Below are 23,070 nucleotides of genomic sequence, written 5' to 3'. Positions count from 1 at the left end.
ACAAATTCGAATCCGACAATGATAATCCGATCCGAAAATCCGAATTCAATCCGAAAATTTTTTTACTTCAAAAATTTTTGCACAAAAAAAAAAAAACATATTTTTTTCAAAAAAAATCTAAAATAAAAATACAACTTCTTAATCATTTTTTTTTTCAAAATTAAAAATTTACAGTTTAAAAATTTTTTAAAAGTTCGGATCGGATTGATAACGGGTTTAATCCGACCCAGCCCGAATCCAATTCGATCCGTATTTGAATTACCGAATTCGAATTATCTGATTTTCAGACCGACATTATCGGATTCGAATTGAATTTTTCGGATTGAATCCGGTCCATTGATAGACTTATACACAACCATCCAAACACAACACGTTCCACAATCCCTCAAGATTCAAGTAATCAGGCTAAGGTGGTTGACTATCGGGAGTCGTTATAGTTCCAATTAGAGTACCCGACTTTCTGTTATTGTATAAGTATCGTTGCAAATTTATCGCGACTTATTGAAATTTCAAGCTCAAAAATTTATCTTTTAAACTATTTTTTAAAAAGACAATTTCAAGCTCAAAATTATAGGCTTATTGAAATCTAAAAATTATAGGCTTATAGGCCCCGTTTCAGAAACCTTCTTGAAAAATAAGCAGTTTATTTCACATTTTCAAACTCAAAAATAATGTATATGAAAAATAATTTTTTAAATTTTTTGCACCATTTAAAAGATCTTAATGAGATCTATCAAATAAGATCCATATTGATAATAAATTTATTTGCATAAGCACATAATTTTTGAATTTAAAATTATCTTCTTTAAAAATAAGTACTTATTTTGAGTTTGGAAACGGGGCCCAATGGTCTCAATGGCAGAGCTACATATTGGGACCGGATCCGGGCCCAGGCTCCACCCCTAATTTAAGTGATTTCCATGTGAGTGGGTCTGAATGTATGATGATGGAGGCATAGGCCGATGACGGATGGTTTTGGACATGGTTTTGGACCTGGTGCGGGTAGGCAAAAAGATTTAGAGTGAGATGGAAGATGATGCCATTTTGGGAACAAACCAAAAAGTTTTTCAAAAGGTGTAGAGGGAAACTTGGGTCTAGAAAGAATTACTTTTGAGTTCATATAAGAACATTTACAGTGATATAATTAAAATTAAAATATTGTTAAAATTAGTAATATTTATTTAAAAAAAAGCTCACGGTGGAATAATCAAAGTTAGTAACCTCTTTGCAACTCATTAAATTTTAACCATTGGATAATTAAAATTATCAACTTTTTGACAATAATCAAATTTAGTTGTTCCCACATTTCTTCAATCAAATACACCATCATAACACAAAAACCTTCTCTCTCTTCCATTTTCAACATATTTCTAAGAAAAATACTTTTAAAAAAAAGTTTCTATTTTTTTACCAAAACTTTTTTTTCAAAAATGTTATTTATTTATTTTTGCAAAAACTATTATTTATTAAATTCTTTTTTCAAATACTGTTCTTTAAAAAAATTTCAAAAACTATTTTTTTATTCGAAAACTGTTTTTTTGAAACTTTTTCCCGAAAACTTTTTTTTTAAATCAAAGTTTTCAAAAAACTATTTTTTCTTTTTCTAATAACCTATTTTTATTAGTTTGAAACCTATTTTAAAAAATATATTTTCTATGTTCACAATTTTTAGATTTTTATAAATTGAAATGGTGATGTGGCAAGTTTTTAATTATTCAAATTTGATTGTACCATTGTAGACCTCTACATAGCTAACCTTAGCAACCCCTTAAATACATAATCAAAAGATGATGTGGCAACTTTTGATTATTGACTTTTGGTTTTTCCACTGTGGATGCTCTAAGAAAATAAGACCATCTCCGGAAATTAACTAATTTTTCACTAAAAAAAAAACTATCTTAGAGTCATGAAACACAAGAAAAATAATAGGTTTTTTTTTTGTCAGCAAAAAAAAATTTATTAAAACTCGATAAATGGTACATCGAGGAGGCCAACTCAAGATATAATGAAAGACTTGAAACATAGAAAAGGCCAGAGAAAAAGAAAAAAAAGAAGCAAAAAGATACATCCAACAAGAAATTGAATGAAACTATAAAGAGATCAATGACAGATTTCATTATATATAGGAAAGAATAGGCTATTTGATGTGTTCAATCTTGTCAAGATCGACAAGCTCCCCAACCAAAAATGCTACATACATAATTAGGTTTGTCAATGGACCGGATCAGATAAATTCGAATCTGACAGTGGTAATCCGAATAATCGGATCCGATTCGAAAATATGAATTCGATCCGAAATTTTTTTTACTTCAAAAATTTTAGCAAAAAAAAAAAAATTCAAAAAAAAATATTTTCAAAAAAAAAAAAATACAACTTCTTAAACAATTTTTTTTCAAAATAAAAATTTACAGTTTTTTTTTTGTTTTTTTTTTTTAAAAGTTCAGATCGGATTGATAACGGATTTAATCCGACCCGATCCGTATTTGAATTACCGAATTCGAATTATCTGATTTTCAGACAGATGTTATCGGATTCGAATTGAATTTTTCGGATTGGATCCGATCTATTGACAGACTTATACACAACTATCCAAACACAACACGTTCCACAATCCCTCAAGATTCAAGTGATTAGGCTAAGGTGGTTGACTATCGAGAGTCGTTATAGTTCCAATTAGAGTACCCGACTTTCTGTTATTGTACAAGTATCGTTGCAAATTTATCGCGACTAATATTATTTTTAACATAAAACAAACATTTTTAATTCTTTATAGAATTAAGAATCGTAAAGTACGGTCAGGTCGGGATTTGACGATGAGAAAAATCTTTGATAAAAGTTTTTTCAATTAAAGTACTATCAAGATTCAAGTTTTATCTAGGAAATGATTTTAACACCTCTTGTTACACATTGACACTCTTTCTTTCTTTTTTTGTCTTTTATTTATGTGAAATTATGAAACTATTCTTACCTTTTGAGTCACTTTTTTTATATACGAAGGCAAGTTCATAATGTTACGTGAACTTTTTTATTTGATATTTCATCCGTCTCCATTCTTTAATTCCTTTTGGAGATTTCAACTATACAAGGAAATACCATCATTACACTTTCAAAAACTTATTTTCTCATTTTACCCTTCAATCATTACCTTTTCTTACTTTTTATACTACAAATTTAAAAAATGAAAGGTAAAAGACGAAATTCATTATATATTACCTATTTAGTTTTGAAGGGGGCCAATCTTTTTGGGACGGAAAAAAGTGTTAATTGGGATTAAAGAATGAGGACGGGGGAGTAAATTCATTTACTCCTTTAGTTCCTAATTGAGAGTTTATTATTCCATTTTGGATTGTTTCGAAATGAAGGTCCTTTTTCAAAAATGGAAAGAGGAATTTGATAATTTTTTAAAAGTGTCCATCGCAAGTGAATATAAAGTGTTATAAAGTAGGTAGAATATAAGGGTAATATTGAAAATAATATATATTAAATTTGAATGCAAGTGTAATCATTATATATCCACTTAAATAGTTAAAATTTTCAAAATTGACTCTCAATTAAAAACGGGAGAAAACGGGAGAGTATATGTTTTTTTTTTTTTTGTGAGCTGGTCAAGTTTGAATGATTAAAGAGACATTAGGTGAGAGAACAAACTTCAGAAATTATTCCACAATTATCATGTCAGGGTGGAAGGTTGCTCTAAAATAAAGAAATCATCATGTGGGGTAGCGACGAACACGTTTATTAGAGTCTAAAAAACCAAAAAAGTCCTTTCGCGTTTGATGTAAGTTGTTCTCTTTCTTATCCCACCCGCTCCTTTTCTTCTCTCCTTCCTCTAATTATGGCTTTTTTTCAGGCCCATTCTTTTGAAAAGGCCCTTTTTTACCTACATGCTTCCTCAGCTCAAACTACACTTTTTCTATTTTGTGTGTTTTCGTTTTCAATCAGACAAGAAAATCTCCCACGAAGTGTGAAACTAGGAGGAAAGGAAATCAAACCCATCTGTACTCTTTGTATGATTGAGCTTTGAGCTGGTAGATAGTGGCCCTTGTAAATCAGTGGACTTTCCCCCTTAATTCGTTGACAAAAAGAGTCTGCCAAAAACTCTCTCTCTCTCATCTTTGGAGGTTGGAGAACAAGATGGGAAACTGCGCCTGCATAGATTCTTCTGCCAGGGTTGATACTGCTCAAAGCCACCATACTAGTTCTGGTAAGACATAAATCACTACCTTCTGCTTAATTGCTTTAAAAGAAAACAAAAAAAAAATAAAATTAATGGAAACTTTTATTTTTAGAGTTCTTGTAACTGTAAGTCTGTTTTTTCACATCCAAATTACTTTCCTTTTTTGTGTTTTGACGGTTTTTTGGAAGGTTGCAGTTGTGGGTATTTTCCTTCGATTCATTTCTCTGTGCTTTAGGTACCCATCTTTACAGAATTTCTGCATTTATGAGGGTAATATAGGATTTTGAATACGAACCCCGATTATACAGGTTCATTTGGCCTTTGTCTGAAGCTTATATGGTATTCCATGTTTTCTTCTAATATGGTTTGGTTTTGGGTTTTTTTCATCTCTTGTAAGGAATGAATTTGTTGGTGCTTTGCAAGCTCCGTTCTTGTCCATGATATAGGCTTTGGATTAGATGCCAAGACCTGTTCTGCAATTTTTTCGGTTCCGGGGGGATATGTGAAATTATATATGTTGCCAAGAAATTTCATGATTTCCCGTTCATTTGATTAATCTGCTTTGGGGGATTGATGTTTTTTTCTTGAAATTTGATTTTTAAGTCCAATAAGGCTTCTTTTGTATTTTCCCGAATGGATGTAAATTGTACTGAAATGCTCTACGTCGGAGACTAAAATTGGGGTCATCCTCTTAGAACTGTGTTCGAATTCTGTTGTGGTTTAGGCCCTTTGTTCAGCAGTCGATTTGGGCTTGCATCTACATAAGGGTTAGCAAAATATACAGTTGTAAGCTATGATCTGTAAGTATATGGCATAGAGGTTATTTTTGATAACTCGGTATCCAGTCCAATAGACTCGACTACTCCGGGACCAATCCCACGATCCATTGGCAGAGTCTCCCATTTAAAGCCGGGACAAGTCTGTATGGACTAACCGAACATAAGAATTGATTGCACGCGGATGAGAGTCGAACCCAAGGTCAAAGGCTTCCTGAGTCGGAGTGAGTCCCCTAGTTGTTAGGTGACTACCACTACGCCATGGGTTGACATCAGAGGTTTTTTAATATTCACTAAACTGACGGTTGAGATTAAGTCATAAGCAAACGAAAAAGAAGCCACCCCCTCGAGTGTCGATAAACATATGATTCTAGTAAATGATCATGTAAGGCAAACGTTCTATTACACGAGAAGCATGCTTCTATTAGCATAATATATTAAGTATTTTTTTAACAGCAAAAGAGAAATTTTTTAGTGTAAAAAAAAAGCACAGAGATTATAAGGGTGGCAAGAGGCCAACCATAAAGCCCCCAACACCTAAGCCCTAGACCCACCCAAAACCATAAAAAGAGCACACAGAACATCCCAAAATTAGCCCGCGAAACCCCCCCTTCTGTTTGCATAATATTAGGAAACATTATGTTACCATTTTCTAGTAAAAGAAGGATTGTGCAGCCGTGTACGTAGGGTATCCACTTCTTTAGTATTTATGCCTGTAAAACTGGCTGAAAGGGAGCCTTGTTAATGTGATTTGAATTCAGTCATCAATCTGTGCATTGCAGTAAACGTCTGATGTTTGTGATAATCAATTAGTCTTCTATTTTCCTGGCTGATCAACATTCTTAACAGCCGACAACTGTCCAGAAAGAAGTTAGATGGTTAATTCTTTTTGTTATGATGTGAATGATGGCAATTTGTTTCAATGAGATGGTGAATTTCAAGTTTTGACGGAAGTAATGAAATAAGAAAGGAGGTGGTCGAATTAGTTTGATTTAGTTGCAGTTGATATGAGAATCAGAATTAGTGGGTGAAAAACTGCCTGGTTGTGGTCTCTTCAATAAGCATAACATTTCCTTTTTCTGTTGTTCCTGTTTTGGGTCTTGGTACTGTGATTTATATTTTCCTTCTCTGTCTCCCTCAGAGACCTCGAAAAATTCCAGCAAGACAAGCATTTCTTCAAGTGGTTCCAGATGTGCATTTACATCTTACAGAGGAAAGAGCACCGAAAATCTTCCTACTCCTCGATCTGAAGGTGAAATATTGTCATCCCCTAATGTGAAAGCCTTCTCTTTTAACGAGTTAAAGAACGCCACTAGAAACTTCCGTCCCGACAGTCTTCTTGGTGAAGGAGGGTTTGGTTATGTTTTCAAAGGGTGGATTGATGAACACACACTTACTGCTGTGAAGCCTGGATCTGGGATGGTTATTGCTGTCAAAAGGCTTAAACCAGAGGGTTTCCAGGGTCACAAGGAGTGGTTGGTATGTCCTTCTTCTTTATTAGTAGCCAAGGTTGAGTTAACTTGAGTTGTTTCGTATTGGTTTATTTCTGTCTTCATAGTAAAATTCGTTTTGAGCTTTTTGTCAAATTTTCTCTTAGAGGAAGAATTGGAAAATTGAAAATTATTTGTACCAAATTTGGGAAAATTTAAAATATGAGCAAAAAATCATTGGCGAACTTTTTCTAGATTTTGGCCAGAAAGTTCACATCTTTGATTCTTCTCGCCAAAGACTACTCGAAAAAGTATAACTTTGTGACCTAAGTCTGAGAATTTGCTGTTTGGGATAAGTTTGACCAAACTCAGCCTCAAGTTGTTTTCAATTTTTACCTCGCTCATGTACTTGGCCAATCATTTGCAGACAGAAGTCAACTATCTTGGCCAACTTCGTCACCCAAATCTGGTTAAACTTGTTGGCTATTGCTTTGAGGGTGATAACCGGCTGTTGGTATACGAGTTCATGCCCAAAGGAAGCTTGGAGAATCATCTCTTTCGAAGTATGTTGCACATTCCAATGAATTAGTCGGAAGCATGCATCATTTTTCAAATCGGCTCCTTTTAATTCTCACGTAAAACTAACATTGAAATTCTCTGGACCTTATATTTATATATACTAGTGTCTTTTCGTTTCGGTTGTTTCTTTTGCCTGGCCCTTGCGAACTCATAGACAAGGGTTCAATTGTTGCGGTTAAGTTACCTTATGAGGGAAAATACTAGAAAGGACTATTAGGTTAAGTGCAGCTATTGTTAGGTGATTGCTGAATTGTCTAATTAGGTATTGCAATCATCCCTAGGCAAAACCGAATTTTGAAAACCAGGTTCAAGATAATAAGGATATTGAATCTTGAAGGATTTTTCACTTAATACCATTTATAAGACGTACTGTTTCAATATAGTGAACCAGGCGTCCTTTAGGGATCTACTGGAGTTTAAGTGCAGTATTCATTTAGTTCTATTTTCATCGTTCGGATGAACGTTTGGTATTTTGAACGAAGTAAAGCTTTTGTTGTTTTAGATGAAAGTGAGTTCTTTTCGCTCTTATGATGTGACCCGACTCCATGTCTTTTGCAGGAGGGGCCGAGCCACTTCCATGGGTAATAAGGATCAAAGTGGCAATAGGTGCCGCTAGGGGTCTCTCGTTTCTGCATGATGCCGAAGTGCAAGTCATTTATCGAGATTTCAAGGCTTCTAATATTCTACTAGACTCGGTATGCTAAACAGGCTAACAGCATTTCTAATATTCGCAATTGCTTGTGGTTGTGGATTTCCTACTTATCATGGCTTGAGGGATGCAGGATTTCAATGCGAAACTGTCCGATTTTGGATTGGCTAAGGCAGGACCTACTGGGGATAGGACACATGTTTCCACTCAAGTGGTGGGTACTCATGGCTATGCAGCACCAGAATATGTTGCTACAGGTACCGAACTTGCCCTTGCGAAGTATTAATTTTTGCCAACTTTGCAAACAATTTTCTTCTTCTTCTTCTTCTTCTTGTTTTTTTTTTTTTTGAGCGAAAAGGGTGTCATGTACTTGAAAGGATTAAAATGTTGGTAATACAGGTACCACTAGTCCTACGATGACAAGAAAAAATAGGGAGGGAGCACAAAAGAGGGATTACTATAAAAAAAAAAACCCCCATAAAAAACAGAGATTATGAATGCTCTTTCACGATGAAGCCACCAGGTGCTTCCAAAAAGTCCAAATAAACTCTCTTTCTCACAGAAATCATTTGAAAGCAGCCAGCTTTGATCAGTTAGTGGACCGTTGATTCTCACTGGTATAGCAATAGGCATATCTGCATAAGTTGTGCATCCTCATGTTGTGTGCACATTTTTGTATTTTCTTTGACTTGAGATTCTTTAATAGTGGGCTAAATTTATTTATTTGGTTAATCCCTTATGGTCGTCCTTCCTTTTGGTAAATCCCTGCATAAATCCACGATTCTTATGCGGCTTCAAGACAATGAAAATTCTTTGCGCTAAAGCTCTTGGCTGATGAACAGGTCGTTTGACGTCAAAAAGTGATGTGTACAGTTTTGGGGTGGTTTTGTTGGAACTACTTACCGGACGCAGTGCTGTCGATAAATCAAAGCTTGGTGTGGAGCAGAATCTAGTGGATTGGGCAAAGCCATATTTGGGCGATAAACGGAAAGTATTCAGGATAATGGACACCAAGTTAGCAGGTCAGTATCCCCAGAAAGCAGCTTATACAGCTTCTACCCTTGCCTTACAGTGTTTATGCGCTGAACCTAGACTCCGACCACGAATAATAGACGTTTTAGAAACGCTAGAACAAGTTCAGGCTCCCAAAACTGCTTCCAAAAACTCCCTATCAGATCACCAGACTGTTTCTGATTCTAATCGTAAGTCACCAAGTAGACCTCACCGGTCATCGACGGATCGGAAACCCACTGCGTCCTCATTGCCACCCCACCGGCAGTCGTCAGGTTGAGCAGATATATGTCCCGGGTATAGATTTTTTTTTTTTTTACTTTTGGCTTTTGTTTTTCTGTAACTTGTTCACACGCAATGTTATACGGGTACTTTTTCGACGAAACTTGCATAATGCATGTAAAACATGTAATTACCGGCTATATAGTTTTACGATATGTCGAAGGTAGCTCTGAATATGTTGTTGGGTGGTGCAAAAGTTGTATGTTTGTGTCTGTTCCATTGCTAACTGAAATTGCTTGCAGTAGATTAACAAAGTTCAATTCATTCTGCACCACCCAATGCAAAAGCAAGTTGGAAAACTTCACAGTTTGTGTATTAGCAAAAATCAAACTCCCAATCAAAGTTTGGAAAATCAAACTGATATAATCAAAAGGCCGTGTATTAGAAAAAGGGCGTCGCTATTTGCAACCCTTTATTTTCTTCCATAGCCCATTACATTTCGGTAAATGGTTGTTGAAAATCATAAATAACATTTCGGTAAATTGTTGTTGAAAACAAGATTATATTTCGGTAATTACATGTCGAAAATATGTTCAACTTTCGGTAAACAACTACCGAACATACATTTCCGGTAAATATCTGTTGAAAAAAATATTATATTTCGGTAATTGGATGTTGAAAATATATCTCAATTTCGGTAACGAATTGTCGAGTATAATTGAAAATTTTTAACAGGCTGTGGGAGAAAATAGAAGGTTGCGAATAGCAGCGCCCTAGAAAATAACACTCCCAATACTTATTAGCAGTGGGAAATGAAATTCCCAATCGAAGGCAATTACTGCAACAGGTCACATAACTTTAGCAAAATCCCAATTTCGGAAAGCAAAATTGAGGATGAGGGGAGTCTTACCAAAGAGAGGGAACCAAATTGATTTTCGTGGATATGGAGAAGATGCGTATAGAGATTGAGGCGATCGGTCCGAATTTGGATCACAAAAAATAAAGATTTTTAAAAGTTATTTAAAACCTATTTCAATTGTTTTTATACTTGAGAAATTGAAACATGCGAATCCAAATCAAGCCTAAGAAGCCCAAAAAGTTTAAGCACTACCTTGTGGCCAACATATTCAAGTATGCGGCCATGATTTTCTCCGGCTGATTGGTGGGCGATAACTCTTCTTCGTACACCGAGGAGTGGGTTAGATAGATAGGCGTGAGTGAAGTAGGTTGGAATCAATGATTCAATTTAACTATTTCAATTGGAATCAATGATTCAATCTAACTATTTCAATTTGACGGCTGGAGACATGCTCATGTTTGTATGGGTAGATAAAAAATCGCTTTGTTTTATAATATAGACAGTGGGGCTGGGCTAAAATAGGTTAGTAGGGTTAAAATTATTTGGACTAAAATTTTACATTTATTTTTGGGAAATGATATTGGCACTCCAAAAATTGATGCAGGCACTCCAAAAAACAAAGGAAAGTGGCTTTGAAATTACATTGATTTTGGAATGCCTGCATCAATTTTTGAAGTGCTAATATCATTTCCCTTAATTTTTTATTTAAGTTGCTCTGAGCTACAATCCAACCCACCCTAAGTAGTGTACTTTCGCTTTTGATTTGAAAGCATTCTTTGGTTTCACATGTGAAGTATACTCCTAGTATTATTTTAGGAATGGATTCGACATGCAATGTAGTCCAAATAGGAAAGAAAACATACGAGGTACAACGAGAAAGAAGAAAAGGTAGTGCTTTTCATAATCCATTTCGATATTCATAGCACTCACTACTTTCTTTTTCTTTCTTTCTTTTTTTTAATCTTTATGTGTATTTATAACATTATCTTTTTTTACTTTATTTTTCCACACATTAATTCGTAATGTAACAAATTAACTTCAAAAAAGAAAAAGAAAAAGAAAAAGGAAAAGAAAAGAGAATGCAAATAGTAAAAAGGGGGTGAAAATTCTTAGAAGAAAATGCAAAAAATCTAGAGAGAGGGGGAAAAGTAAATTTTGAAAGTAAAAAAAGAGGGGAGATGGGTTAGAGTTATTTTTGTAAATATTAAAAAATTGGATTAAGAGTAATTTTTGATAAATAATATTAAAAAAGAATTTTATTGCACACTTATTTATTATTTAAAAAAAAGAAATGTAAAAAAAGAAGAAGATAAACCGCCTTCCATTAGCTCCATATGTTATCAATTGACGGAATTAGATAATAGGTGCCTAATTGTTAACGGAATGATAAGTTCGGGTGTTTTTTTGCAATTAATTAAAGTCTAGGTATTTTTTTAGAATTCATGAAAAGTTTAGGTGTTCTTTTGAATTTTCCCAAAAAAAAAAAGGTTTATAACTGAGCCTTCAGTTTGAGGCCTTTGATTACAACAGTCGCCTCTCAAACCCTACCCTACGGAGGTCACTACTACGTGGTATAATCTTTGTAACATTCAATCCTTCTCAACCGCCTTCCTCATCCCTCGTTCATCAGCCTTCCTCATCCCTCGTTCATCATCTTCGACGCCACACCGCGATGAAACGGCCATTCGATGACGGCGGCGGCGTTGGCCCCATCGACTCCAAGAAGCCGGTATTCCTCACCAAAGCTCAACGAGAGCAGATAGCCCTTCAAAAACGGGAAGAAGAAATCGCTGAGCAGAAACGCCGCTCCGAGCAGTTACTACTCCACCACCGCCCTTCACCGCTCGATTCCAAAACCCCGTCGTCCGATCACCACGACTCCCACGCCCGCTCCAACCACCACCGCTCCTCTCGCGATTACGACCGCGAACGAGAACGGGAACGCGATTCGGAGCGGCGGAATCGGGAGCGGGAGCGGGAGGAGGAGCAGAGGGCCAAGGAGCGAGCCCGGCTCGAGAAGCTCGCCGAACGCGAGAAGGAGAAAGAGATCGAGTCCATCAAGGAGCAGTACCTGGGCTCGAAGAAACCCAAGAAGAGGGTTATCAAACCTAGCGAGAAGTTCCGATTCTCTTTTGACTGGGAGAACACCGAGGACACCTCGCGCGACATGAACTTCCTCTACCAGAACCCCCACGAGGCTCGCCTCCTCTTCGGCCGTGGCTTCCGCGCCGGCATGGACCGACGCGAGCAGAAAAAACTCGCCGCCAAGAACGAGAAGGACCTCCGTGACGAGATCCGTAAGAAGGACGGTATCGAGGAGAGGCCCGAGGAGGCCGCCGCGCAGCGGCTCAAGGATGAGGCTGCCGATTTGTACGATACTTTCGACATGCGGGTGGATAGGCACTGGTCGGACAAGAACCTGGAGGAGATGACGGAGAGGGATTGGAGGATTTTCAGGGAGGATTTTAACATATCCTACAAGGGGTCGAGGATTCCCAGGCCTATGAGGAGCTGGGTTGAGAGCAGATTGAGCGCTGAGCTTCTGAGGGCTGTGGACAGGGCTGGGTACAAGAAGCCTTCCCCCATTCAAATGGCGGCTATCCCGTTGGGGTTGCAGCAGAGGGATGTCATTGGCATTGCTGAAACTGGCTCAGGTAAGACCGCTGCGTTTGTACTTCCCATGCTTACTTATATAACTAGGCTTCCGCCCATAACTGAGGAGAATGAGGCTGAGGGGCCTTATGCCGTGGTCATGGCCCCTACCCGAGAACTTGCTCAGCAGATTGAGGATGAGACTGTCAAGTTTGCTCATTATTTAGGGATTAAAGTGGTTTCGATAGTTGGTGGGCAGTCGATTGAGGAGCAAGGGTTTAAGATTAGGCAAGGTTGTGAGGTGGTGATTGCAACGCCTGGGCGTCTAATTGATTGCTTGGAGAGGCGTTATGCTGTTTTGAATCAGTGTAATTATGTGGTGCTCGACGAGGCCGATCGGATGATCGATATGGGTTTCGAGCCACAAGTTGTGGGTGTGCTTGATGCGATGCCTTCGAGCAATTTCAAACCTGAGAACGAAGATGAAGAGCTTGATGAGAAGAAGATTTACCGGACTACTTATATGTTCAGCGCTACGATGCCTCCGGCTGTGGAGCGACTTGCTAGAAAGTATCTGAGAAATCCCGTAGTTGTCACGATTGGTACTGCAGGAAAGGCAACTGACCTAATCAGCCAGCATGTGATCATGGTGAAGGACTCAGAGAAATTGTATAAGTTGCAGAAGTTGTTGGATGAACTTGGAGATAAGACAGCTATTGTGTTCATAAACACTAAGAAGAATGCTGATGGCATCGCCAAAGCTTTGGATAAGGCTGGTTATCGCGTGACAACTTTGCATGGTGGGAAGTCACAGGAGCAGAGAGAAATTAGTCTTGAAGGTTTCAGGGCGAAGAGATACAATGTGCTGGTTGCAACAGATGTAGCAGGGCGTGGCATTGATATTCCTGATGTGGCCCATGTGATCAATTATGATATGCCCGGTAACATTGAAATGTACACACATCGTATTGGGAGAACAGGTCGTGCAGGAAAGACGGGTGTGGCAACAACCTTCTTGACTTTGCATGACACTGATGTCTTTTATGATTTGAAGCAGATGCTCATACAGAGTAACAGTCCGGTGCCCCCAGAATTGGCACGACACGAGTCTTCAAAATTCAAGCCAGGAACTATTCCCGACAGACCACCTAGGCGAAATGACACTGTGTTTGCTCCCTAAAGCAGCGGTTAAATGGGCTTGAAGACTTTCGTTGCTGCTCCATTCCAGGAAGTAAGTTTGGTTTGAAATACAAGCAACTAGAATGTGGTAGTAAGAAGTAATGTGCTGAAAGTATTCATGAGTATTTTGACAATGTATTACTATCTTTTCTTTCCTGCAATGGTATTCCTAAACTATCAACTTGGACCTACATGATGGTATTTGTTAAGGATTTGCACATCTGTCTCTGTTAATTTTTATTGGTTTATTTTGGGTGTATCTCTGTTGGTTGAATTTTGTCCGCTCACTTTATAGTTAACTACCATTCAGTCGTAATTTTAGAAAATTCTATTTTTTCTGCAATCCATTGGTTTCTTTCATGTTAGGTCCTGATTGGATATCTATGCCTTTGTCAATATGGTGGGGATAATGCTGAACTCCCAAGGATTCCCCCTTGTCCCATTTTGTCTTACAGTCAAGTTAGCAGTCTGTGTATTGTGCATTGAAGTCTTAAGATTGAAAATTCCAATCATCAGTTTTATAATTGTCGTTCAAGTTTTTGTCAACATATGAACCGAATTCTGCATAAGAATATTGGAACGGGTGGGGCCTTTTTGCAAGTATTTCATCGAAGAACTTTTCCCAAGATTGTACACTTGGTCAACATGTCACACTAATGGAGCTAACAGGGTACTGGTTATGGATGAACTTGCTAGGTGTAATTTCATAGGATGTATGGAAGTGCAATGTTTGCTAGTAGTGTACTCTTAATAGTTGAAATTGAAATTGGGAGTTACTATATTTCTTAGGTTGACCTTTGAAGAAGAATCTTTAGTTTTTACTTTTTAGGTGAAATGGTACTAAGGCAAAAGGAGTGGATACTAACTTTACTGTAGAAGATATCAGCTCTGGAAGAGAGTTAAAGAGTACCGTTAGTTACTTTTGTTAAGCTGAATAAAAAGTCTCATAGTCATTACACTACCGGTAGTGAATGATGGATGTATGGGTTGAGGTTCGGCCATGATGATGTCATGATTGTTGTGTGCATTGAAAAGGGGCCATCAAGAAGGGAGGAGATTGTGGCAAGTGGCAACTGGAGCATAAAGTGCAGAATAGGAACATGAATGTGTTAGATGCCAATACCTGTTCTGCAATTTTTTTGGTTTCGGGGATATGTGAAATTATATTTGTTGCCAAGAAATTTCATGATTTCCCGTTCATTTGATTAATCCGCTTTGGGGGATTGATGTTTTTTCTTGAAATTTGGTTTTTAAGTCCAATAAGGCTTCTTTTGTATTTTCCCGAATGGATGTAAATTGTACTGAAATGCTCTACGTCGGAGACTAAATTGGGGTCATCCTCTTAGAACAGTGTTGAATTCTGTTGTGGTTTAGGCCCTTTGTTCAGCGGTCGATTTGGGCTTGCATCTACATCAGGGTTCGCAAAATATACAGTTGTAAGCTATGATCCGGTAAGTATATGGCATCAGAGGTTATTTTTGAAAACTCGGTATCCAGTCCAATAGACTCAACTACTCCGGGACCAATCCCACAATCCATTGGCGGAGTCCCATTTAAAGCCGGGGCAAAGTCTGTATGGACTAACCGAACATAAGAATTGATTGCACGCGGATGAGAGTCGAACCCAAGGTCAAAGGCTTCCTGAGTCGGAGTGAGTCCCCTAGTTGTTAGGTGACTACCACTACGCCATGGGTTGACATCAGAGGTTTTTTAATATTCACTAAACTGACAGTTGAGATTAAGTCATAAGCAAACGAAAAAGAAGCCACCCCCTCGAGTGTCAATAATATATGATTCTAGTAAATGATCATGTAAGGCAAACTTTCTATTACACGAGAAGCATGCTTCTATTAGCATAATATATTAAGTATTTTTTTAACAGCAAAAGAGAAAAATTTTAGTGTAAAAAAAAAGTACAGAGATTAAAAGGTTGGCAAGAGGCCAACCATAAAACCCCAACACCTAAGCCCTAGACCACCCAAAACCATAAAAAGAGCACACAGAACATCCCAAAATTAGCCCGCGAAACCCCCCCTTCTGTTTGCATAATATTAGGAAACATTATGTAACCATTTTCTAGTAAAAGAAGGATTGCGCAGCCGTGCAGGGTATCCTCTTCTTTAGTCTATATGCGTGTAAAACTGGCTGAAAGGGAGCCTTGTTAATGTGATTTGAATTCAGTCATCAATCTGTGCGTTGCAGTAAACGTCTGATGTTTGTGATAATCATTAGTCTTCTATTTTCCTGGCTGATCAACATTCTTAACAGCAAACAACTGTCCAGAAAAAAGTTAAATGGTTAATTCTTTTTGTCACGTTCGATGTGAATGTTGGCAATTTGTTTCAATGAGATGATGAATTTCAAGTTTTGACGGAAGTGATGAAATAAGAAAGGAGGTGGTCGAATTAGTTTGACTTAGTTGCAGTTGATATGAGAATCAGAATTAGTGGGTGAAAAACTGCTTAGTTGTGGTCTCTTCAATAAGCATAACATTTCTTTTTTCTGTTGTTCCTGTTTTGGGTCTTGGTACTGTGAATTATATTTTCCTTCTCTGTCTCCCTCAGAGACCTCGAAAAATTCCAGCTAGACAAGCATTTCTTCAGGTGTTTCCAGAGGAAAGAGCGCCGAAAGTCTTCTCTTTTAACGAGTTAAAGAACGCCACTAGAAACTTCCATCCCGACAGTCTTCTTGATGAAGGAGGGTTTGGTTATGTTTTCAAAGGGTGGATTGATGAACATACACTTACTGCTGTGAAGCCTGGATCTGGGATGGTTATTGCTGTCAAAAGGCTTAAACCAGAGGGTTTCCGGGGTCACAAGGAGTGGTTGGTATGTTCTTCTTTATTAGTAGCCAAGGCTGAGTTTACTTGAGTTGTTTCGTATTGGTTTATTTCTGTCTTCATAGTAAAATTTGTTTTGAGCTTGTTGTCAAATTTTCACTTTTACGAAGAATCAGACAATTGAACATTATTTGGACCAAATTTGGGAAAATTTAAAATGAGCAAAAAATCATTAGCGAACTTTTTCTAGATTTTGGCCAGAAAGTTTAAATCTTTGATTCTTCTTGCCAAAAACTACTCGAAAAATCGCTTATTAACCTTTTTGGTCCCCAAAGTATTCAAGAAAATCCAATTTCGTCCCCAATCTAAAAATTGAAGACATTTAAGGGGGTGTTTGGGAGCCTACTTTTTGGCTTTTCATTTTTGGCTTTTAGGCTTTTCGGCTTTTCGGCTTTTTAGTCAGAATGAATTTTGAATTTGGTAAAATGTTTGGAAGCTTACTTTTTGGCTTCTCATCTTTGGCTTTTTGACTTTTTGGCTTTTTAAATTATGGTCAAAATGTATTTTGAATCCTGGTGAGTGTTTGGATGATATGTGCAAAATGCATTTCAGAAGAGTAGTGTTTGGGAGATAAATGATCAAAATGAATTATGGGTTGATTTTTTACCATGTTGCCCTTGGTTCTTATTACTATATTAAAAGATGTATGATTAATTTTTTTCGTTTTTTAAATGTATCAGCACACACAAAACTTTTTACACCCTTTATATATATTAAAAATATATGGTTAAAAAATTAATTACTCCAATTTTTAATCCGTTTAAATCGATGCAAATATTTTAATTTTTTGATCATTTTATCCTAAATGATCATAATAATTTTTGGCTCTAAAGCATTTCAATGAGCACCCTTAAAGAGCCCTAGAACCAAATTAAAAAAAAAGAAGGTAAGTTAAGTTAACATTTAGTGAGGGTAAACTTGTATTTTGTAAAAATCAATTAGGGTAATTTGATCATTTTACCTAAAATGGGAAAACCTGTTAATGCAAAAAGTACCTTTCCCCCTACTTCTCACTTTTGCCCTGGTTAAGGAAAATCAGTGAATCTATTTTGGCAAAACTCATTTTCAAAAGTAGGTGCCAAACAAGGAAAATCTAAAAAGTCATTAATGAGAACCAAAAACTGAAAACACATTCTCCAAAATACATTTCCAAAATGGGCTACCAAACAACCAAAATGTAAAAAATAAAAAATGAGAAGTTGAAAATGTGGGAACCAAACACCCCCTTAGTCCCTATTGTAACAATTTTGTACCAATCAAGACCCCAAGTTTAACGCCGTGTCAAAATGAAGGGCACCCTTGTAATTTCCCCTTTTCTTTATCCCTCCGGTCTCTCGTTACTTTCTAAAAAAAAATAGCAGTACCGAGTTGACTCGGTGTCAACTCGCCTTTAACCATCCCCACCACCATTTTTTTTTTCTTTCCAAAACCAGCTTTGTGGAAAGAAAAACTTGCCTTTGACATCCCACCCCATATTTTTTTTCAAAACCAACTTTTATGGAAAGAAAAACCGCCTTGTAATTTTCAGTCAAGGATACCCAAATTCATACAAATCGTAATCATGGGCAAAAGGCAAGTCAGGGAATTTCTTCCATTCTCGGGGCAAGGGACTTAACCAGCTCCTCTCTCTCTCCACTGCGAGCCGTAGAATTTTGCGATTGCTGCGTGATGGTGGTGGCGATTGATTTTCAAACTCGGGCCGAATTCGAAAGGTTTGGTAAATTGTATTTTGAATTTGGGTAGTGGGGCGTTCAAATTTCGGAATTCTGTCGCTATGGGGTTAGGGTTTTGATTGTGATTTCGGGTTATGTGTTGTGATTGTGGTGTTCGGTGGTGGTGTTTGGCCGTGGTGAGGGTGTTTGCAGAGGTGTTGGGTGGCTGTTGGGGGTGGTGATTGGGGTTTAACAGTGGTGGTGTGGTGTTTGGCACTGGTGGTAGTTGTGGGTGAAAGGTGGCGGTGGTGGTATGAGAGAGAGGGAGGGACGGCAGCAACTAATACGCAACTGCAGCGCCGCTTCACAGCAGCGGCGGCAATGGCAACAAACCGTGGTGGTTTTTGCAAAGAAGAAGAAAAATCGACGAGGGAAGAGGAGAGGAGGAGAAGAAGAGGAGAGGAGAAGATGAAGAGAGGAGGGGAGAAAACGAGAGGAGGAGGATGGTTGGGGGCAGTCAGCAACCATGGCTGCTGCAACCCTCTTTACTTTTCTTTTCTTTTTCGTTACTCCCTCCGTCCCTTTTTAAGTGTCTTACTTCGTAACTCCAACTTATTAAAAAGACATTATCATTACACCTTTCACATCAACTTTTTCCTTCACTTTCCCTACTTACCCATCATCATTACACTTTTACCCACTAACTTTTCAAAATAAAATTTACTTTTAGGGACAAAATAGACAATACACTAACTTTTACCCCCCTAACTTTACAAAATGGACACTTATTAAGGGACAGTCCAAAATGGAATACCGGACACAAAAAAAGGGACGAAGGGAGTATTATTTTAACAAAAATTTCCTCTTTTCTTTTCTTTCGTTTTTAGTTTGACAGAAATTTAGGGGTGGGTGAACTGACATAGTGCCCTTCATTTTGATGGATGAGTCTAACGGCGTTAGACTTGGGGACTTGATTGGTACAAAATTGATACTATGGGGACTAAGGCCCCATTCCGGAACTCGAAATAAGTACTTATTTTTTAAGAAGGCAATTTCAAGCTAAAAAATGATAGACTTATTGAAATCTAAAAATATGCATTATGGATCTTGTTTAAAAGATCTCATTGAGATCTTTAATACGGTGCAAAAAAAATTGAAAAATTATTTTTCATTTACATTATTTTTGAGTTTGAAAATGTGAAATAAGTACTTATTTTTTAAGAAAGTGTTCTGGAACGGGCTCTAAATGTCTCCAATTTTATATTGGAAATGAAATTGAGATTTTCTCAATACTTTGAGGACCAAAAAGGTTAATAAGCCCTCGAAAAAGTATAACTTTGTGATCTAAGTCTGAGAATATGCTGTTTGGGATAAGTTTGACCAAACTCAGCCTTAAGTTGTTTTCAATTTTTACCTCGCTCATGTACTTAGCCAATCATTTGCAGACAGAAGTCAACTATCTTGGCCAACTTCGTCACCCAAATCTGGTTAAACTTGTTGGCTATTGCTTTGAGGGTGATAACCGGCTGTTGGTATACAAGTTCATGCCCAAAGGAAGCTTGGAGAATCATCTCTTTCGAAGTATGTTGCACATTCCAATGAATAAGTCAGAAGCATGCATCATTTTTCAAATCAGCTCCTTTTAATTCTCACATAAAACTAACATTGAAATTCTCTGGACCTTATATTTATATATACTAGTGTCTTTCGTTTCGGTTGTTTCTTTTGCCTGGCCCTTGGGAACTCATAGACTGGGGTTTAATTGTTGCGGTTAACTTATGAGGGAAAATACTAGAAAGGACTATTAGGTTAAGTGCAGCTATTGTTAGGCGATTGCTGAATTGTCTAATTAGGTATTGCAATCATCCCTAGGCAAAACTGAATTTTGAAAACCAAGTGCTGGATAATAAGGATATTGGATCTTGAAGGATTTTTCACTTAATACCATGTATAAGACGTACTGCTTCAATATAGTGAACCAGGCGTCCTTTAGGGATCTACTGGAGTTTAAGTGCAGTATTCATTTAGTTCTATTTTCATCGTTCGGATGAACGTTTGGGATTTTGAATGAAGTAAAGCTTTTGTTGTTGTTTTAGATGAAAGTGAGTTCTTTTCGCTCTTATGATGTGACCCGACTCCATGTCTTGTTTTGCAGGAGGGGCCGAGCCACTTCCATGGGCAACAAGGATCAAAGTGGGAATAGGTGCCGCTAGGGGTCTCTCGTTTCTGCATGATGCCGAAGTGCAAGTCATTTATCGAGATTTCAAGGCTTCTAATAGTCTACTAGACTCGGTATGCTAAACAGGCTAACAGCATTTCTAATATTCGCAATTGCTTGTATGAAATAGTTTGTGGTTGTGGATTTCCTACTTATCATGGCTTGAGGGATGCAGGATTTCAATGCAAAACTGTCCGATTTTGGATTGGCTAAGGCAGGACCAACTGGGGATAGGACGCATGTTTCCACTCAAGTGGTGGGTACTCATGGCTATGCAGCACCAGAATATGTTGCTACAGGTACCGAACTTGCCCTTGCGAAGTATTAATTTTTGCCAACTTTGCAAACAAAATTTTCTTTTTTCCTTTTTTTCTTTTTTTTTTTTAGCGAAAAAAGGGCGTCATGTACTTGAAAGGATTAAAATGTTGGTAATACAGGCACCACTAAGACAAGAAAATATAGGGAGGAAGCACAAAAGAGGGATTACTATAAAAAAAAAAAACCCATAAAAAACTGAGATTATAAATGCTCTTTCACGATGAAGCCACCAGGTGCTTCCAAAAAGTCCAAATAAACTCTCTTTCTCACAAAAATCATTTGAAAGCAGCCAGCTTTGATCAGTTAGTGGACCAATGATTCTCACTGGAATAGCAATAGCCATATCGGCATAAGTTGTGCATCCTCATGTTGTGTGCACATTTTTGTATTTTCTTTGACTTGAGATTCTTTAATAGTGGGCTAAATTTATTTATTTGGTTAATCCCTTATAGTTGTCCTACCTTTTGGTAAATTCCTGCATAAATCCATGATTCTTATGTGGCCTCAAGATAATGAAAATTCTTTGCGCTAAAGCTCTTGGCTGATGAACAGGTCATTTGATGACAAAAAGTGATGTGTACAGTTTTGGGGTGGTTTTGTAACTTTTGTTGGAACTACTGACGGAACGCAGTGCTGTCGATAAATCAAAGCTTGGTGTGGAGCAGAATCTAGTGGATTGGGCAAAGCCATATTTGGGCGATAGTCGGAAAGTATTCAGGATAATGGACACCAAGTTAGCAGGTCAGTATCCCCGTAAAGCAGCTTATACAGCTTCTACCCTTGCCTTACAGTGTTTATGTGCTGAGCCTAGACTCCGACCACAAATAATAGATGTTTTAGAAATGCTAGAACAAGTTTAGGCTCCCAAAACTGCTTCCAAAAACTCCCTATCAGACCACCAGACTGTTTCTGATTCTAATCGTAAGTCACCAAGTAGACCTCACAGGTCATCGACGGATCGGAAACCCACTGCGTCCTCATTGCCAACCCACCAGCAGTCATCAGGTTGAGCAGATATATGTCCCGGGTTTAGATTTTTTTTTCCTTTGGCTTTTGTTTTTCTGTAACTTGTTCACATGCAATGTTATTCAGGTACTTTTTCGACGAAACTTGCATAATGCATGTAAAACATGTAATTACCGGCTATATGGTTTTACGATATGTCGAAGGTAGCTCTGAATATGTTGTTGGGTGGTGCAAAAGTTGTATGTTTGTGTCTGTTCCATTGCCAACTGAAATTGCTTGCAGTAGATTAACAAAGTTCAATTCATTGTGCACCACCCAATGCAAAAGCAACACAACTGGTATGACGTACAACGCTGATTGAGGAATGTGATCGCGGTTGTTTTTTTTTCTTTGGGTCATGACGTACAATGCTAGTATGCCATTCGCGGATTGGTGTTTTTTCCCTTCGGGTCCTGGTGGCATGCGATCGCCGGTGTGTTGGGATGCCTCCTACGACGGTTTTGAATCCCTTTAATCTTTGTTATTTGTTTTCAAAGATTAATAGTAATATTCTTTTTTGCCGTTAAAAAAAAAAGGTTGATTGAGGTATTGTGCGGGTTCATCCCGGTTCTACTTTTGTGATGTCTCGGATGGATTGCGGATAAAATTATCTATACAAAAGTCAGTTGATCGAACATGGATTGCGGATAAAATTATCTCTACAGAAGTCAGTTGATCGAACATTGTTAGCCACATGCACAGGTTATTTAACAGATTATTTATTTTTGCCTGCCCCAATATTAACTTCGAAATGTTCCAAAATACATGTACATTTTGAAGAGTTTAGTTTAGTCTTTTTTTAATATATTTTCCTTTTTGGTTCACCACAGCAAACGATCATCAGTTAGCAATCGTTGGAAAAGTAATTATAAACGGTCAATATGAAAACTAAAGAACTAGTATTTTGTTAGAAGTAGATACCAGGGCTCGTTTTTTTCGATGTAAAATGTTTTTTCAGAAAACAAACTTTAAACTTTTATTTTTCGGTGTTTGCTTGGCACTTGAAAATATTTTCATAAATCAACAAAAATAGTGTAAAGAGGGGGGCTTAAATGGTGGAGATATTTGAGATTATTGAAATTGAAAATAATTTACAGAAGATTTATGGGTAAGTCATTTTCATCCAATTGATGGAAAATATTTTACATGTAAATGTATTTTTCATTTTTTACACAACCAAACACCGGAAAATAGGTAAAACATTTTACGTTCAAACAAACAGCCTAGATTTGACTTTAAAAGTCAAATAGTAACTTATTTTTCGTCTTTATTAAAAAAAATCGCATTTGTTCATTTTGCGTCAAACTTTTGTGACTATTTAATTTAGGTTAGCGGAATGGGGCCTAAGCTTGGACATGTCATTGCTTTGTTCGGTTATTAGTTTTGTTTTTCAGTCATTATCCTACTTCTTTCTCCAATCATTACTCTATTTTTTCAATTATTACTTTCTCATCTCTCTCCAATCATTACCCATCTTTTCAATTATTACCATATTTCTCTCTCCACCCACTACCAAAACTAAACTAAACTTCCAACCAAACAAATTTTTTTTTTGAACGAGACA

At 37.3% G+C, this 23,070-nt stretch overlaps 2 protein-coding genes, 1 long non-coding RNA gene and 1 pseudogene across 3 annotated transcripts; 3 read left to right on the top strand and 1 right to left on the bottom strand.

Moving 5' to 3' along the window:
* Nucleotides 1-3,769: 3,769 nt before the first annotated feature.
* LOC131310419 (probable serine/threonine-protein kinase PBL3) lies at nt 3,770-9,080 on the top strand. The gene is made up of 6 exons (XM_058337416.1): nt 3,770-4,204; nt 6,095-6,432; nt 6,811-6,946; nt 7,521-7,657; nt 7,745-7,868; nt 8,454-9,080. Exons 1-6 carry the CDS (start codon nt 4,135-4,137, stop codon nt 8,900-8,902), a joined length of 1,254 nt encoding a protein of 417 aa, XP_058193399.1. The 5' UTR covers nt 3,770-4,134; the 3' UTR covers nt 8,903-9,080.
* On the bottom strand, nt 4,475-14,729 carry LOC131310423 (uncharacterized). Its single transcript, XR_009195208.1, has 2 exons — nt 14,598-14,729; nt 4,475-4,645 (listed from the first exon to the last, which is right to left on the bottom strand). It is a non-coding gene; the product is annotated as an uncharacterized LOC131310423 (long non-coding RNA).
* On the top strand, nt 11,228-15,505 carry LOC131310417 (DEAD-box ATP-dependent RNA helicase 21-like). The gene is made up of 2 exons (XM_058337415.1): nt 11,228-13,526; nt 14,304-15,505. The coding sequence occupies exon 1, from the start codon at nt 11,376-11,378 to the stop codon at nt 13,473-13,475; it is 2,100 nt and encodes a 699-aa protein (XP_058193398.1). The 5' UTR covers nt 11,228-11,375; the 3' UTR covers nt 13,476-13,526; nt 14,304-15,505.
* LOC131310420 (probable serine/threonine-protein kinase PBL3) lies at nt 13,387-22,167 on the top strand (annotated as a pseudogene).
* Nucleotides 22,168-23,070: the final 903 nt, after the last annotated feature.

Source organism: Rhododendron vialii, chromosome 12a (assembly GCF_030253575.1).
Source record: "Rhododendron vialii isolate Sample 1 chromosome 12a, ASM3025357v1".
Lineage (NCBI taxonomy): Eukaryota > Viridiplantae > Streptophyta > Magnoliopsida > Ericales > Ericaceae > Rhododendron > Rhododendron vialii.
Note: the sequence above shows the minus strand (reverse complement) of the source record. Positions and strands in the feature narration are given on the sequence as shown.

Coding starts and splice junctions, on each gene's coding strand:
- LOC131310419 (XM_058337416.1), top strand. CDS start 4,135: ATGGGAAACTGCGCCTGCATAGATTCTTCTGCCAGGGTTGATACTGCT. Junction 4,205..6,094: donor AAGCCACCATACTAGTTCTG/GTAAGACATAAA, acceptor TGTCTCCCTCAG/AGACCTCGAAAAATTCCAGC. Junction 7,658..7,744: donor CTAATATTCTACTAGACTCG/GTATGCTAAACA, acceptor TGAGGGATGCAG/GATTTCAATGCGAAACTGTC.
- LOC131310417 (XM_058337415.1), top strand. CDS start 11,376: ATGAAACGGCCATTCGATGACGGCGGCGGCGTTGGCCCCATCGACTCC.